General features: G+C 40.0%; 1 protein-coding gene across 1 annotated transcript in view; it reads left to right on the top strand.

The window, feature by feature from the left end:
- Positions 1–17,829, top strand: part of LOC140735200 (MOB kinase activator 1A) — a 50,332-nt gene that overhangs the window by 20,350 nt on the left and 12,153 nt on the right. The window contains exon 4 of the mRNA XM_073059985.1: positions 9,465–9,598. Coding sequence (XP_072916086.1) covers positions 9,465–9,598 — 134 coding nt within the window. The remainder of the gene's footprint in view (positions 1–9,464; positions 9,599–17,829) is intronic.

The following is a 17,829-nucleotide window of genomic DNA, read 5'->3' as shown; positions in this document are numbered from 1 at the left end:
TCGATGTTTGGTATGAGGGATTGAACTGTGAGGAATGTTAGTGTCATTGTTCTAAACTTGAGGAAATGTGACCAGTAAGCAATTTTATGGAAGCCTGGGGGATTTTGAATGCTGTGACGGGATGTGTGCAGAAAGCAACACGCGTGATGTTGGGTGAACTTGGCAAGCCGAGCAGCGTCTATGGAAAAGAGGATGGTCGACACTTCAGGCTGAGACCCTTTCGCAGGAGGAAAAGAGATGAGGAGTCAGAGTTAGGAGGTGGAGGGAGGGGAGGGAGAAACACAAGGTGATTGGTGAAACTGGTAATGGGGAATGGTAAAGAGTTGGGATGTTGACTGGTGAAAGGCATACAGTTCTGGAGAACAGAAAGCCCTGGAAGAAAGAAAAGGGAGGAGGAGCACCAGAGGGAGGCGGTGGGCAGGCAAGGAGATAAAGGGAGTGGGGAATGATGAAGAGGGAGGGGGCATTACTGGAAATTTAAGAAATTGGTGTTTGTTCATGTGCGGCGAGTCTGTTCCTTTCTAGCTGGAGAGTTCAGAGCTGAAAGGTCCTGATCTCCAGCTAAGAGGTTGGCCCTACAGATTGGGGCAGCACGGTAGCATAACCCTATTACAGTGCCATCAGCCCAGATTCATTTCCCAGTACTGTTTGTACGTCACCACATGGGTTTCCTTGGGGTGCTCTGGTTTCCTCCCACAGTTAGACGAGAAGCTAGACTGGACTGCCAACACAGATGCCTTGTGCAGGAAGGCACAGAGTCGACTGTACTTCCTTAGAAGGTTGGCGTCATTCAATGTCTGTAGTGAGATGCTGAAGATGTTCTATAGGTCAGTTGTGGAGAGCGCCCTCTTCTTTGTGGTGGCGTGTTGGGGAGGAAGCATTAAGAAGAGGGACGCCTCACGTCTTAATAAGCTGGTAAGGAAGGCGGGCTCTGTTGTGGGCAAAGTACTGGAGAGTTTAACATCGGTAGCTGAGCGAAGGGCGCTAAGTAGGCTACGGTCAATTATGGAAAACTCTGAACATCCTCTACATAGCACCATCCAGAGACAGAGAAGCAGTTTCAGCGACAGGTTACTGTCGATGCAATGCTCCTCAGACAGGATGAAGAGGTCAATACTCCCCAATGCCATTAGGCTTTACAATTCAACCGCCAGGACTTAAGAACTTTTTAAAAGCTATTATTAATGCTTTTTGAGATAGTGATTTAGATGCATATCATATTTTTACTGAGTTAAGTATTGTATGTAATTAGTTTTGCTACAACAAGTGTATGGGACATTGGAAAAAAGTTGAATTTCCCCATGGGGATGAATAAAGTATCTATCTATCTATCATTCCAAAGACACATGGGTCATCAGATGTAATAGTGTGGCACAGGTTCATTGGGCAGGAAAGTCCTCTTACTGTGCAGTTTGTCTAACTATAAATAAAGCACCAAAAAGCAGAAAACTTTATTTAGAGAATTGTTTGGAGTTTACTGTTTGAGAGCTGTGGCTGCTGGATTTCTGAATAATAAAAAAGGCAAAAATCAATACAATTCATTTGTTGTAGAAGTCACAGTGATCTTGAAGGTCTTGGATTAATTTGTTTGTTATTTGCAGTATCGTATGATGTAGGTGATCATTGTCTTTCCATGACCATGATTTTTCTATGGAAGTGGTTTGCCGTTGTCTCTTTCTGGGCAGTGTCTTTACAAGACAGGTGACCCCAGCCATTATCAATACTCTTGGTATCAGTGGTCGTATAACCAGGACTTGTGATGTGCACCAACTGCTCTTACGACCATCCACCACCAGCTTCCATGGCTTCACATGACCCTGATCAGAGGTGGGAAGTTGTGCTAAGCAGGTGCTACACCTTGTAGGGTGACCTACAAGCTAGCAGAGGGAAGGAGTGCCTTGCACTTTGGTAGAAATGTATCTCCGCCCCACCACCTGGTCTAGGATTAGCCTCAATACAATATAGCTGAGTGACCTGGAAGTGTGCGCTCAGTAAACAGTTTATTAGATGCCACCTATCAATAGTAAAGTGACCACTGAATGGATGTTTGTGGTCTCCTGCTGCAGTAGTTCATACACTCGAAGGTTCGATGTGTAGTGCATTCAGAGATGCTCTTTTGCAAGCCACTGTTGTAACGTAGTTATTTTTGAGTTGCTGTTGGCTTCCTGTCAGCTTGAACCAGTCTAGCAATTTTCCTGTGATGTTTCTCATTTATAAAGCATTTTTATCCACAGAACTGCCTCTCACTGGATTTTTTTTTTGCCTTCGTCACCATTCTCTGTACACTCCAGAAACTGCGGATCTCCTGGGATTTTCATGCACAACAGTTTCTGAGACACCAACAATCAATCCACATTCAAAGTCACTTAGATCACATTTCTTCCTCATTCTGATTTTTAGTCTGAACAACTGAACCTCTTGACCATGTCTGCATGGTTTTATGCATTGAGTTGCAGCCACACAATTTGACTGACTAGATATTTGCATTAATGAGCAGGTGTACATGTGGCTGTTGACTCTATTTTCTCTTGTGCTTACAGATATCTTTAGGAAACCCACAATTAAATGTGGGTAGAAATAATTGAAACGTTAAAGATTGATATTTCATTAGTTTTGAAAGGCTATTTAAAAAGAAAGTGCTAGAAATGCTTAGCTGAACGAGTAGCAGTCATTGAGAGAGAAACAGAGTTAACATTTCTGGTCAGTGATCCTTCAGCAGTTCTGAAATTCAGACACTTCACCGATGTTGCCTGACCTGTTGAGCATTCTTTACACTTTGCTCCAAGTTTCCAGCCTCTCCAGTTTCCTTTTTTTTGCTCTTTTATTCTGGTTGGTTTGTCATCAATGCATATAGGGCAGAAACTGCTCGGTGGTAATCAAGGGAACTACTAACAAAGTTTATTCTTGCATCTGAACTGAATTTGGAGTAATGAACACTAAAATTCTAAAGCAAGGAGTATTTTCTCCTTCAAATTTGATACTACAAGTTCCAATCCTAATTCAAAGTTTGAAGCCAATTTATTATCCATGTACTTGGTCATCCTGTGGTTCATTTTCTTGCAGAGATAGTCAATAAATCTAATAACTATAATAGCACCAATGGAAGAACGTACCAATAGGACAGATAACCAGTGTGCAAATACAAATAGAAATAATAGTAAATCAATAAGCAATAAATTATTCAGGACATGAGATGAAGAGTCCTTGAAAGTGAATTCATAGGTTGTGGGAACAATGTAGTGATATGGCAATGTAGCACTAGTATCCCCTTTTGGTTCAAGAGCCTGATGGTTGAGAGGTAGTAACTGTTCCTGAACCTGGTGGTGAGTCCTGAGGCTCCTGTACCACCTTCATGATGGCATCAGCGACAAGAGAGCATGACTTAGTTGGGGGGTTTTCTAATGATGGATGCTGCTTTTCTGCAACAGTGTTCCATGTAGATGTGCTCAATGGTGGGGAGGGTTTTGCCGGTGATGGACTGGGCCTTATCTATTACTTTTTGTAGGATTTTCAGTTCAAATGCATTGGTGTTTTTCTAGCAGGCTGTAATGCAGTCAGTCAATATACTCTCCACCACATACTTATAGAAGTTTGTCAAAGTTTTAAATGTTATGCCAAATCTTTACAAACCCTTAAGGGAGTAGAGGCGCTGCTGTGCTTTCTTCATAATTGCACTGAAATGACTTATCCATGCTCTTTACCTTTTTAAAAAAAATAACTTTGTCACATTTACATCAAAAATGTATAATTAAGTGCATTCACAAAGAAGAAAATCTGCAGATGCTGGAAATCCAAGCAACATGCAAAATGCTGGAGGAACTCAGCAGGCCAGGCAGCAACTATGGAAAAGAGTCGACATTTCGAGTAGAGACTGTTCATCAGGACTGGAGAGAAAAAGATGGAGTCAGAGTTAAAAGTGCGTTATTGTTTGAGAGGTGCTGGGCGCATCCCCAAGTGTAGCCATGCTGCTGGTGCCAGTATAGCATGCTCACGACTTACTAGCACTAACCTATACATCTTTTTGAAATGTGGGAGAAAACCCATGCAGTCACAGGAAGAACATACAAATTCCTTACAGACGGCGGTGAAAATTGAATCCCAATCTTTTGATTGCTGCTCCTATATTAGTGTCCCGCTAAACACCATGCTACCATGCTCTATCCACTGAATCACACCAGTAACATTCACAATGGCACAAATAAAATGTCAGTGTACGTCTTTTGAATTGTTGCCGAGTTTCCCTGCATGTAGGGATAACTGTAACTAATTTGGGAACTTGCATGTCCAGCTGTTTTAATTCTTGCTTTTGAATCAGTCTGAAACTATGGGTTCCACTGCTTTGTATGTGTGTGACATTCAACAGAAATAGGATGGCAGAGCAATTGATAGTTTTGGGTCAATGTATTGATTTGCTTTCTCTTGCCAACTCTGCTCTCTTTCCCCTTGTGCTAGTTGTTAAACTGTATTCAATTGGATTACGGCACTTTGGTTGTTTCACAATATTCTTCCCTTATCCTGTCGCTTCTGTACGATCAAATACTTTGGGGCCTGAGGCATGGGAAGGCGTGCCTTTGGGTTGAGAGGGTCTGAGATCAAAAGAGATGTGCTGAGCAAGTTTGTTTTTTTTACACAACTCCTGCAAGAGTGGGAGATCAGGGAGACTACCGGTGTCCCTGGTGACTTCACCTGTAGGAAGTCCACCCAGCTGAGTGAGGCTCCTGACTAACCACGTGAAGGAGCTGGCCACACTTAAGATCTTCTGTGACACTGAGAGCATCATAGACAAGAGTTTTATTAAGGTGGTCACAATACCATACCATCCAAGTCATACTCTCTTCTTGCTGGTGTCATTAGGAAGGGCGTATAGGAGCCTTGGGTTTCACACCACTACATTCAGGAGCAGTTATTACCCAAAAACCATTAGGCTCTTGAACCAACATTGATAACTTCACTCACCTCAGCTCTGAACTGATTCCACAGCCTTTGGATTCACTCTTCAGGATTCTACAACTCATGTTCTCAGTATTATTTATTTACTGTAAAATTTAATTTGCGCAGTTTCTTCTTTTGCACATTGGTTGTTCGTCAGTTTGTGTGTAATTTTCATTGATTCTGTTGTGTTTTTGTTCTAGTGTGAATGCTTGTAAGAAAATTAGTCTAGTGTAGTATATAGTCTCATATACGTACTTTGATAATAAAATTACTTCGAAAAGTGCAGGCTGCACATAGTTAGGGACCAGCAGTATGGGGAAGACAGTGCAGGATTCTCTGGGATGGGGTGCTGATCTTTCAGGGTACAACAACAGCCAGATCAGTGACACTGTGGCTGGCTCCAAGGCTCTGTAGGGAAGAGTAAGGTCAGGCAGAACAATAGGGATGTGATACTCAATAGTTAAGGAAACACACAGGAGTACTGTGACTGCAAAAGACGTTAGGATAGTCTGTTGCCTTCTAGGTGCCAGGGCTGAGGATATCTCAGAGTAGCGTAGAACATTTTGAAGAGGGAGGGTGAGGAGTAAGAGTTCGTGGTGCACATTGATACCAATGACATTGGTAGAAAGGAAGAGGGCTAGAATAGTGAATGTAAGGACTTAGGCTGGAAAAGCAGTCTCAAAGGTAGTAGTTGCAAGAATAGAACAGATGAACATGTGGCTGAGAAACTGATGTAGAGGGCAGAGTTGCAGATTCCTGGATCATAAGAACCTCTTCTGGGGCAAGAGTGACCAGAAGAATAGGTTGCACCTTAACCAATACCCTGGTTAGGTTCAATCATGCTGCTCAGGAGGGTTTAAATTAGTTCGGCCGGGGAGTGGGAAACAGCACAAGAACATAAGGAAATGGGAACAGGAGTAAGACATCTGGCCTGTTGAGCCTGCTCTACCATTCAATAAGATCATAGCTGATTTGGCCGTGGACTCATCTCCGCCTACCTGCCTTTCCCCCATAACCTTTAATTCCCCTACTGTGCAAAAATCTGCCCAATCTTGTCTTAAGTATAATTACTGAGGCGGCCTCCACTGCTTCATTGGGCAGAGAATGCCACAGATTCACCCCTCTGGGAAAAGCAGTTCCTCCTTATTTCCATTCTAAATCTACTCCCCTAAGTCTTGAGGCTATGTCCCCTAGTTCTAGTCTGATCCACCAGTGGAAACAACTTTCCTGCCTGTATCTTATCTATCCCTTTCATAATTTAGTATGTTACTAGAAGATCTCCTCTCATTCTTCTGAATTCCAGCAAGTACAGTCCCAGGCGACTCAATCTCTCCTCATAGTCTAACCCCCCTCATCTCTGAAATGAACCCAGTGAACCTCCTGTGCACCACCTCAAAGCAGTTATATCCTTCCTCCAGTAAGGAGATCAGAAATTCATGCAGTTCTCCAGGTGTGGCCTCACCAGTACCCCACATAGTTGTAGCATAACCTCCTCTTAAATTCAATCCCTCTAGCAATGAAGGCCAGCATTCTATTCGCTTTATTGAATAGCAGCATGTTGCAATTTTTACCATTTAAATAATTCGTTTTTTTCTTCCACATTTACCAACATTGTACTCCATCTACCAGACCTTTATTCACTGACTTAACCTGTCTATCTCTGTAGACTCTCCGTATCTTCTGCACAATTTGCTTTTCCATTCAATTTAGTATTATCAGCAAGCTGAGATACATGACACTCGGTCCCCTCCTCCAGATCATTAACATGTATCGTGAACAGTTGTGGGCCCAGCACCAACTCCTGTGGCAAACTGCTCACCTCTGGTTGCCAGTGTGTTATTTTCCACACACATTAAATTATAGCAACTTCTCTTTATTAAGGCAGAGAATATCTTGAACACATTTTGAACACAAACAGCAAGTCCAGTTTTTGCTGTAATGACTTTCAGAAGTCAGCCAGCTAAATCTCCATCCTCACAAGCTTCCAGGTCCAGCAGGTGGGTTCTCTGCAAAAATCGAGCCTAGAACCACATTGGATCTCTCTACAGTGTCAACCATGTTTCAGCATTCAGGATATGCAGGGAGTTTTAGGATGGATTGTTGACAGGGTTGTGACAGTGACAGCTAATTTGAAAGAGTAATACCTGAAGACAGCACGTTGGGCCCAGGAATCGCCTGCTCCCCAGTTTGTCAGCGTTCAACTGAGTAAACAGGAAGTGACCTTCCCAGATGTGGATCAAGGTGAGAGATGAAATGAAGCTTTGGGGAGCATTCCAGTGAAGTTGGCCATGTGGATGAGTTTGAAAAAGGAAGTAGTAGAATGAATGGTTTCTGTAACGGAAGTTGAGGTACATTTTTTTTAATAGAGGAGCATGTCTGGCTCAGTTGGTGGGGAGGATGTTTAAAGGAGGGGTTTTCTGCTTCATAATAAAATTGAGTTAGTTAAGTAGAAATGAAACAGGTGTACAGCAGGTAATACTGCTGCACCACTGCTCATCTCCTCACTAACTTTCAGTTCCCTTGTTCTGACCACCTCATTTTCACCGTGGATGTCCAGTGCCTATACTAGGTTCCCAACCTGCAGTCCACAAACCTCTCGGTTAGTGGTCAAGGTCCATGGCATACAAAAGGTTGGGAACCCCTGCTATACACTTTATCTCCCATCGAGAAGGCCTTAAAGCTGCCCACTTCCTTCTCAATAAAAGAATCAACTAGTTTCTCTCCACTGCCACCCTCCTCTGACTGGTAGAACTGGTCTTCACCTTTTTCCTTCGGCTCCTCCCACTTTCTCCAGATTTGAAGGGTAGCCATGGGCCCCGGCTATGCTTGCTTTTTGGTGGCTACGTAGAACAGTTCATGTTCCAAGCCTTCCCCGGTAGTGTTCTGATGACTACATTGGTGCTGCTTCATGCACCCATGCTGAGCTCGTTAGTTTCACCAACCTTGCCTCCAACTTCTAACCCGCTCTTAAATTCACTTGGTCCATTTCTGACACTTCCCTCCGCTTCTCGATTGCTCTGTTTCCATCTCTGAAGACAAACTGTTGGCTGATATCTTTTATAAACCACCTGATTCCCATGGTTATCTTGATTATAACTCTTCCCACCCTATCTCCTGTAAAATGCTATTTTTTTTCTCTGCTGTATCTGTTCCCGGGATATGGCTTTCCTTTCCAGGACGTCAGAGATATCCTACAAAGAGCAGGGTTTCTCTTCTATCACCATTGATGCTGCATTACCCGCGTCTCTTCCATTTGCCGAATGTCCCAATCAGTGATGGAGCTCCTCTTGTTCTCCACAATTTCACCATCTCCAAAGGAGTCTTGCCAACAAACATATCTTTACCTCTTTTTTTTTCCCCTCCCCCTCCCCCCCCCCCCCCCCCCTTACTTTGTGCAGGGATCACTCCCTCTATGATTCCCTTGTCCACTCGTCCCTCCCTACTAATCTCTCTCCTGGCGCTCATCTCCACAAGCAGCCAAAGTGCTACACCTGCCATGCATCTCCTCCCTCACCTTTTATTCAGTGCCTCAAACAGTCCTTCCAGTTGAAACAACACTTCACCTGCGGTTCTGCTGGGATTGACTGTTGTGTCCTGTGCTCCCGATGCGGCCTCTACATTGGTAAGACCCTTCGTAAATTGAGGGAAACCTTCATCGAGTACCTCCACTCCATCTGCCAAAAGTAGAACTTCCTGGTGGCCAATTTAGTTTCAATTCCCATCCTGTCACGTTGATTCATGGTCTCATCTTGTGCCACGATGAGGCTACCGTCAGGATGGAGGAACAGCACCTTGTATTCTGTCTGAGTAGCTTCCAACCCGATGGCATGAATATTGATTTCTCCTTCTCAGCTAGAGGGAATTCCCTACCCTCAGCTTCTCCTGTTCCCCACTCTGGCCTCTTAACTCTTACCTGCCCCTGGGTTCTCTTCCCCCCTCCCCAACCTCTTCCCTTTCTCCTATGGTCCACTCTCCTCTATCACTCTATCAGATTCCTTCCTCTCTTGCCCCATTACCTTTTCTACTCACCTGGTTTCACCTATAACCTGCTAGCTATCCTCCTTTACTTCCTCCTCCCTTTTTATTCTGACACCTTCCCCCTTCCTTTCCAGTCCTGAAGTAGGGTCTCTGCCTGAAGCGTTGACTGTTTAAGCATTTCCACAAATGCAACTTGACCTGCGGCGTTCCAGCATTTTGTGTGTACAGCATCAGTGACCCAGGTTTGGTCCTGACCTGAGTTCCTAAGGTGCTTGGGTTGCTAAAGATGCCCTGCTTGGTAGGGTAATTATTTGCTGTAAATCATCCCTCATGCAGGTAGTTGTTAGAATAATTGGTGTAGAATTGATGGGATTGTATTGAGAGCTGGAGTGGAATCAATTGGCTTCCTTCCATGTTGTTAGAAAATATAACAACATTTAAAATGGACTCGCAGTTCTAGCTAACTAATTATAGGTTACATCCTAAAAGTTAAACAGTTATTGTTATTTCGCTGCTAATGCATTGTTTTGCTTCCTTCCATTTCTGCCATTAAGATACGAATACCACTGGGCTGATGGCACAAACATTAAAAAGCCAATCAAGTGTTCTGCTCCAAAGTATATTGATTACCTTATGACATGGGTACAGGACCAGCTTGATGACGAGACCCTATTTCCTTCAAAAATAGGTAAGCCATTTTGATATCTGCTTTGGAATTTAATGGCGTGTATTGTAAATAAGATTATAACCTATTGTAGAACCTAAAATACTACAAGTACTCATTAGATCATACATTCTGTGGAGAGCGCGGTCACTTTTTTAATTGGATTTCTTTGTTTTGTGGTCTCCTGTAAGGGGACTGTAGCAGTTTCTTGAAAACAAACCAAAACCACTGAGCGGCAAAGCTGGGGTACTTGACAAATCAAAGAAGCTACATTCAATCATTTATTACGAAACCAGCAAATATGAACGATCTTGAAGCAATAAAAAAACTAATGAAACTAAATGAGCAATGTTACAGTCTGACTTGCAGTGTTAGCATTTGAATAGCATAACTAAGTGTTCTGATAGCATTCCAATGATTTCCCCATTAGCAGTCCACAAAAAAATCATTCTCTGTGGCTAAATCACTGTCCACTAGACTAAGCTAAACACTAATAAAATGAGAATATATAACTATCTTATTTGCTTCTACCACACCTCAACCCACGTGACAGATCACCTGTATAATGCACTTCAAACTACAATAGACAGAAAATGATACATGGCTCCTACAGAGATGAATCTCAAGGTTGTGTATAGTATACATACTTTGATAATAAATAAACTTTCAACTTTGAATTAACTAATAGTTTGGATTAGTGAATTGGGAAATAGTATTAAAATAATTACTAATACCAAGATGCAGAGAAAGTGGAGAGAGGAAGAGGACTGGAAGGCAACCGACATTGAATGACAGGAAGTGATATAGGAATTGGGAATAATGCATGTGTGGAATAATTGCATTAATTATTATACACGTGCTGTAATTGGAATAGGTAGAAGAGGTCAAGGCGTGAAGAGGAAGAAATCTTAACAGGATCTTAGTGGTGGTGGGGGCAGGTTTGGCAGGTTTTTAAAAACTCTTGGATAGGTGTGTGAATATGCAGAGAGGAGCATTTATGGACCATGTGAAGGCATGAAGGGATTGGGTGTCATTATTATTAGTTCAGAACAGTAGTAGGGTTCATCTGCTTTGTGTTGCAGCAGATCGAAACATAAGTTCAAAGTACATTTATTAAAGTATGTATACATTGTACAACTCTGAGATTAACCCCTTACGGGTAGTTGCTAAACAAAGAAACCCATGAGAACCCTTTTTTTTTTTTAAAAAAAGCCATCTTAAACATTTAATATGGAGAGAGAAGAAAACCAAATCATGCAAACATTAAAAGTAAGCATATGGCATTCATGACAAAAGTGAGTCCATAGACGTGAAGCCTGGATCAGGCCCCAGCTCAGCGCAAAGCCAATTAAGTGTTGCAGAGCCCTCAGATACAGCCCAAAACAGCCGGAGTAAGCCACAGCCTCCGCTCTCCACTGAGCGGAGTGAGCTCCATGGAGCTCAGAGCAGGCCACAGCATCAGCCTCGGTTCAGTGCTGAGCTGGGTAAACATTATGGAACAGCGAGCGGAACTCCCACCCCCAGCACCCTTCGTGTTCTACTCGTCTGGTCAAGCGTTTAAATTGTCCAAACTTCAGGTCATTCCTTGCACTAGGATCCAGGCCCTGTCGCGTCAGTATGCTCTGGGCTTGGCCCCCAGCTGCCACGTTGCAGCAACCTTGTGACTCAGCAGACTTCAAGAATTTTAGTTAAATCAGCATTAACATACTTTTGTTTCTAGCATTTGTATTTTCTTCTAAAGTAATTTACAGAGTGATTTCATCTCCCATTCTCACCATTGAGCCCAGCAAAAGAATGTGAGGTGCTGATTCCAGGACCTCTGGTGTGTGTTTATAGATCCTATGCCAGCTGCAAGCTCATTTGAATGTAAAATGTGCAGCAGTGAAGAGGAAATGTTAGCATATATTTAAAAAAAACTATTGAGTGATTTAGTTTTTATTGCTCAGTACTAGGACAGAAGCAAGGCTTTGCAGTCTCAAGGTTTCCTTGCTGATTCTGTGGGTATGACTTCCTCTAGCCCATCCATGTGCAACTCTGTAGGACCTGACAGAATGGGAATAGGATAGTCACGAACAACAGCTTTGTCGTTGCACATTTAGTAAGAAAAATGCAAATTTCAGTAAAATGTAACCCAGTATCTGCTTCTGTCTGCATTGATGCCAACTGACATGCTGGGTATTTTCAACTTTCTAATTACTTAAGCCCATTACCCCTAACGGGGGATAGGCTGCGACAGCAACCCGCCAGAGTACTCCATCTTAGGCCAGTCCTTCAAGTTGTCTGCAGGTCTAGCCCATCCTCAAAGATCCTTCCTCTCCCAGGGATGAGGTCTTCAGAGCTTCCTTGAGCTTTTGTGTAGCTCTTGGATTTTATGGGATGGGGTTGCTAGCTCCATACCCAACCCTCCTCCTTTAACAGCTGGGCTTGGGACTGTCCATGACAGAGTTAGCTTTTTAGTACCTGCCATGTTTCGCTCTAGATTTTAGCTGTTTAAAAGGTTGTTCTTGAGTTCTTTCTTTCTTTTTCAATCTTTTTATTAGTATTAAAAATATTATGAACAAAATACAGTTAATATATTAATAAAGGGATTACAAACATACAAATTCCCATTACATATGAAGGAATACATAAGCAATGAATACAGTATAAATAAGTTTTCCCAAAACATGAACCATATAGTATATATATGAACAAGGTAAATCTAGATATTTCATAATATATAATATATAAAAAAAAAAGAAAAAAGAAAAAAAAAATATATGCAAAGTTACTAACCTAATCTAATATCTAAGGAAAAAAAAGAAAGCAAAAAAAGAAAAAAAAACTAAAGAAAAAGAGAGAAAAAAAGGGCTGTTTATAGTATCTCACAAGAATACATAAACATCAATGTCGTCAACTCCGATCCTCTCAACATACATACAATTAAAGCTGAAAAAACCAATAAGCTTGGCAGAGGGCCATATTACATCATATGAAAATATTGAATAAATGGTCTCCATATCTTTTCAAATTTAATAGAAGTATCAAATACAGCACTTCTAATTTTTTCTAAATTTAGACATAACATAGTTTGAGAAAGCCAATGAAATACCGTGGGAGGATTAATTTCCTTCCAATTCAACAAAATAGATCTTCTAGCCATCAAAGTGAGAAAAGCAATCATTCGACAGGCGGAAGGAGATAAATGGAGTGAGTCCATCATCGGTAAACCAAAAATTGCGGTAATAGGATGGGGTTGTAAATCGATGTTCAGTACCGCAGAGATAATATCAAAAATATCTTTCCAATATTTTTTCAAAAGCGGACATGACCAAAACATATGAGTTAAAGACGCGATTTCTAATTGACATCTGTCACAAATAGGGTTTATATAAGAATAAAAATGAGCTAATTTATCCTTGGACATATGGGCCCTATGTACAACCTTAAATTGTATTAATGAATGTTTGGCACATATAGATGATGTATTAACTAATTGAAGAATTCTATCCCAATTCTCAATAGGAATAATAAGATTGAGCTCTCTTTCCCAATCATTTTTGGTCTTATCAAAGGGCACTGAACGTATCTTCATAATTATATTATAAAGTTTTGATATAAGCCCTTTTTGAAAAGGGTTTAATTCAAACAAACTCTCCAAAATATCTGAAGACACAAAATTTGGAAACGTAGGAAGTACCGTACTTAAAAAATGCCTAACCTGTAAGTATCTAAAAAAATGAAATCTAGGCAAATTATATTTATTAGATAATTGCTCAAAAGACATAAAACAGTTGTCCAAAAATAAGTCGGAAAATCTTAATAAACCCTTAGTTTTCCAAGCCGAAAAAGCTTGATCTATAATTGAGGGGTGGAAAAAACAATTAGATACAATAGGACTATTTAAAACGAATTGAGTCAACCCGAAAAATTTCCGAAATTGAAACCATATACGTAAGGTATATTTAACTATCGGGTTGTCAATTCGTTTCGGCAATTTAGAAAGAGCAAAAGGGAGAGATGTCCCTAAAATAGAACCCAGAGCATAACCTGATACCGATTTAGTTTCCAAACTCACCCAATGAGGGCCAAAAGGACCATCCCATTCTTTCAACCAACATAACAAATATCTAATATTAACTGCCCAATAATAAAATCTGAAGTTGGGTAATGCCAACCCACCTTCCTTCTTTGTCTTCTGTAAGTATGTTTTACCTAACCTGGGATTTTTATTCTGCCATATATATGAGGAAATTTTTGAATCCTTTTTAATCCTACCTATCAGAGATAAAGATAATGGTGACCACTTAGTAAACAAGCCTTTAATCTGATCAGTTAAGGGTAGAAAATTAAACCTAAATAATTCTTTATGGTTTTTTGTGATTTTAATCCCTAAGTAAGTAAAAGAATCATTAACTAATTTAAAAGGTAAATTACCATAGCTTGGGACCTGTCTATTCAAAGGAAACAATTCACTCTTATTAAGATTTAACTTATACCCAGAAAACTCACTAAATTGAGCCAACAATGATAAGACTGCTGGAATAGATTTCTCAGGGTTAGAGATGAATAATAATAAATCGTCTGCATATAAAGATACCTTATGAATATCTGTTCCACGATTAATACCCAAAATATCCTGTGATTCTCTGATGGCAATTGCCAAAGGTTCTAAAGCGATGTTAAATAGTAATGGACTAAGAGGACAACCTTGTCTAGTGCCCCGAAATAAACGAAAAAATGGAGATCTTTGATTATTAGTAAACACCGAGGCTACTGGAGTTTGATAAATCAGTTTAATCCAAGAAATAAAGGTCGGACTGAAATTAAACTTCTCCAGCACATAAAATAAGTAAGGCCATTCAACTCTATCAAATGCTTTCTCCGCATCTAATGAAATAACACATTCTGAAGTTCTATGTGAAGGAGTATAAACAATATTCAGTAATCTCCTAACATTGAAAAAAGAATAGCGATTTTTAATAAAACCGGTTTGGTCTTCCGAAATAATTTGGGGTAATACCTTCTCCAACCTGGAAGCCAGTAACTTGGAAAAGATCTTAGAATCCACATTCAATAAAGATATTGGTCTATAAGATGCACAGTCAGTAGGGTCTTTATCTTTCTTCAGTATTAAGGAAATGGAAGCTCTATAAAAAGATTGTGGCAAATTCCCCAATCTAATTGCTTCTTCAAAAACCTTGCATAGCCAAGGAGAGAGAGTAGCAGAAAAACATTTAAAAAATTCTACTGTATACCCATCTGGACCTGGTGCTTTCCCAGAATTCATTGAGGAAATAACCCCTTTAATTTCCGCATCTGTGAACGGAGTATCTAATACTGAAAGATCATCGGATGATAATTTTGGAAAATTCAATTTCCCAAGAAAATCACACATGGTATTATGATCCTGAGGGAATTCAGATTGATACAGGGAGGTATAAAAGTCTTGAAAAGACTTATTTATCTCATCGTGGTTAACTGTCAAATCCCCATTCTGCTGACGAACCTTAGTGATTTGACGTTTAACCCAAACATTCTTCAGCTGACTAGCTAACAGTTTTCCCGATTTATCACTATGTATATAGAAATCAGATCTGGTTTTCATTAATTGATTTTCAATCGGAGATGTAAGTAATAAACTATGTTCCATTTGGAGTTCAACCCTCTGTTTGTAAAGCTCCCTACTAGGAGTAGTCGAATATTTCTTGTCAATCTCTTTAATTTTATCAGCCAATAAAAGAGTTTCCTTCTTAATGCGTTTTCTCAGACCAACAGAGTAAGAGATAATCTGTCCACGTATATACGCTTTAAAGGTGTCCCAAAGTATTCCGCAAGAAATATCTTCCGTGGAATTAGTTGAAAAGAAGAAATCGATCTGCTCCTTCATAAATTTAATAAAGTCCGGCTCTTGCAACAAGGTAGAGTCAAATCGCCATTGTCTAGCACTTAAAGCTGTATCCGTAAAATTAATAGAAAGTTTTAATGGAGCATGGTCAGAAATAGCTATAATATCATAATTACAACCAATTACCGATGGAATAAAACAAGAGTCAATAAAAAAAATAATCAATTCTTGAATAGGAGTGATAAACATGTGAGAAAAAAGAAAACTCCTTATCATTAGGATGACGAAATCTCCAGATATCAAAAACTCCATTATCAGTCAAAAAGGAGTTAATACAAGTGGCCGACTTATTGGGTAAAGTCTGAATAGATGTAGATTTGTCCATCAAAGGATTTGGACAACAATTAAAGTCACCACCCATTATTAACTTATATTCATTTAAATTAGGTAAAGAAGTAAATAAGGACTTAAAAAAAAGTCAGGACAATCCACATTTGGAGCATAAACATTAACCATAGCAACCTTTTTATTACAAAGTAAACCCGTAATTAACAAAAATCTGCCATTCGGATCCGAAAGGATATCATGTTGAACAAATGCAATAGAGGAGTCAATAAAAATTGAAACTCCCTTAACTTTGGCATTCGAATTCGAATGATACTGTTGACCCCGCCAAGACCTAAAAAAGCGATATTTGTCGTCCTTCCTCACATGAGATTCTTGTACAAAAATGATATGAGCATTAAGTCTTTGGAATACTTTGAAAATCTTCTTTCGTTTAATCGGATGGTTTAAACCATTAGTATTCCAAGACACAAAGTTAATGGTTTGAGCCATGGTTCTAAAGTCATCCCTTTGGTATAGAAAGGGTTAACCATATTATAAACTCATGCACCCGGAAGAGGAACAAAAATAAAGAGCGGACCCGGAAGTGACGACATCGTAGACATATTTGTAGTTCAAGAACAGCCCGAGTGAAAAAACTAAAACAACTTGATAAAAGAAAAATAAAAAAGAAAAATAGACCAACCCCCACCCCCACATGAAAAAGAAAAAAAGCCAAAATATGGCTAGAAAAAGGAAAAAATGAGACTAATTCTACCCCCATATCAGCGGCAGACCACTCCGTATTTAAAGGATATATGAAAAAAAACCACCCCAACTTTAAGAATTATGATCGCAATACTAAAATCTGCGCTTCTTAATATGCTTAGTTGTAAAAAAAAAGAATATAATCACTAAAAGTTTATAGATCGGGTTATAACCCAAACAAATCAAGAAGTATTTAAACTATGATAAGCGATGCATTATAGGAAGAAGACGAAAAAAGAAACAATAATGCCATCTTAAACAAAACCAAGAATATTTTGCAAAAAACTACCATCTTGATAATAAAAAAAAAATTCCCTTCGAAAGGTTAAAAATATACCTTCAAGGGAACAAAAATAGTAGTCAAAAATATAGTATAGTGGTTAAAGTGTATGAGACAGAGTGATTAATATAACGAAAGCACACTTTAACTTAAATATGAAGTATAGGATAACCCTACACCAATAGCCAGAGACTAACCCTGGTTTAAGGAATCGAAAACCATCTTTCACGATCAGAATCACTCATTTAATGGAGAGTAGTGTCTATATCAGTAGGGAAGTTCTCCTCCAAATACTTTTTCGCTTCAAAAGTAGAAAGAAAAACCTGGCGAGGAGCGTTCGGCGGGGAGATCCTGAGCTTCGCCGGGTATAAGAGCGCAGGTTTTAGATTTTTCTCATAACATTCAGACATCAGAGGTTTAAAAAGAAGCCTTTTTTTCATAATTTCAGGACTAAAATCTTCCACCAAACGGAAATAGTAATTTTGAAATTTAATCATCCCAGCCCTCCGAGCCTCACGAATGAGTTGTTCTTTGTCGTGTACGTAGTGAAACCGGACAATTACCACCGGGGGTTTGGCTGAAGCACTCGATGAACGACTCCAAATTCTATGTGCTCGGTCAAGTACCGGGGGGTTCTCTGGAAAAACCGACGGAAACGCATCTTTTAAAAGTTGAGCAAAATATTTCGAAGGATCGCCTTTTTCTATGCCATCTGGGAGACCAAGTATGCGTAGGTTCTGTCTTCTGGACCGATTCTCCAAATCGACACTCTTGGCTTTAAGTGTTTCCACCAGTTTAATGGTCGAAATTAAATCCTGTTGCAATTTTTCAATTGTCAAATCTCGTTTCCGAGCTTCTTCTTGCAGAGACGCAATAAGAACTTGTTGCTGGTTAATTACTGAATCCGTCTTAACCATATAATCTTGAAAAGCCTTTATATCTTGTTTAAAAGCTTGATGTTGTTCATCAAATTTTCTATCCAAAACCTCCATAAGCAGTTCATAAGTTAACTCAGTGCGTTGCGGTTGAGCTTGCTTCTTTCCATTACCGTTCGGG

The sequence above is a fragment of the Hemitrygon akajei genome, chromosome 1, assembly GCF_048418815.1.
Source record: "Hemitrygon akajei chromosome 1, sHemAka1.3, whole genome shotgun sequence".
In the NCBI taxonomy this organism is placed as follows: domain Eukaryota; kingdom Metazoa; phylum Chordata; class Chondrichthyes; order Myliobatiformes; family Dasyatidae; genus Hemitrygon; species Hemitrygon akajei.
Note: the sequence above shows the minus strand (reverse complement) of the source record. Positions and strands in the feature narration are given on the sequence as shown.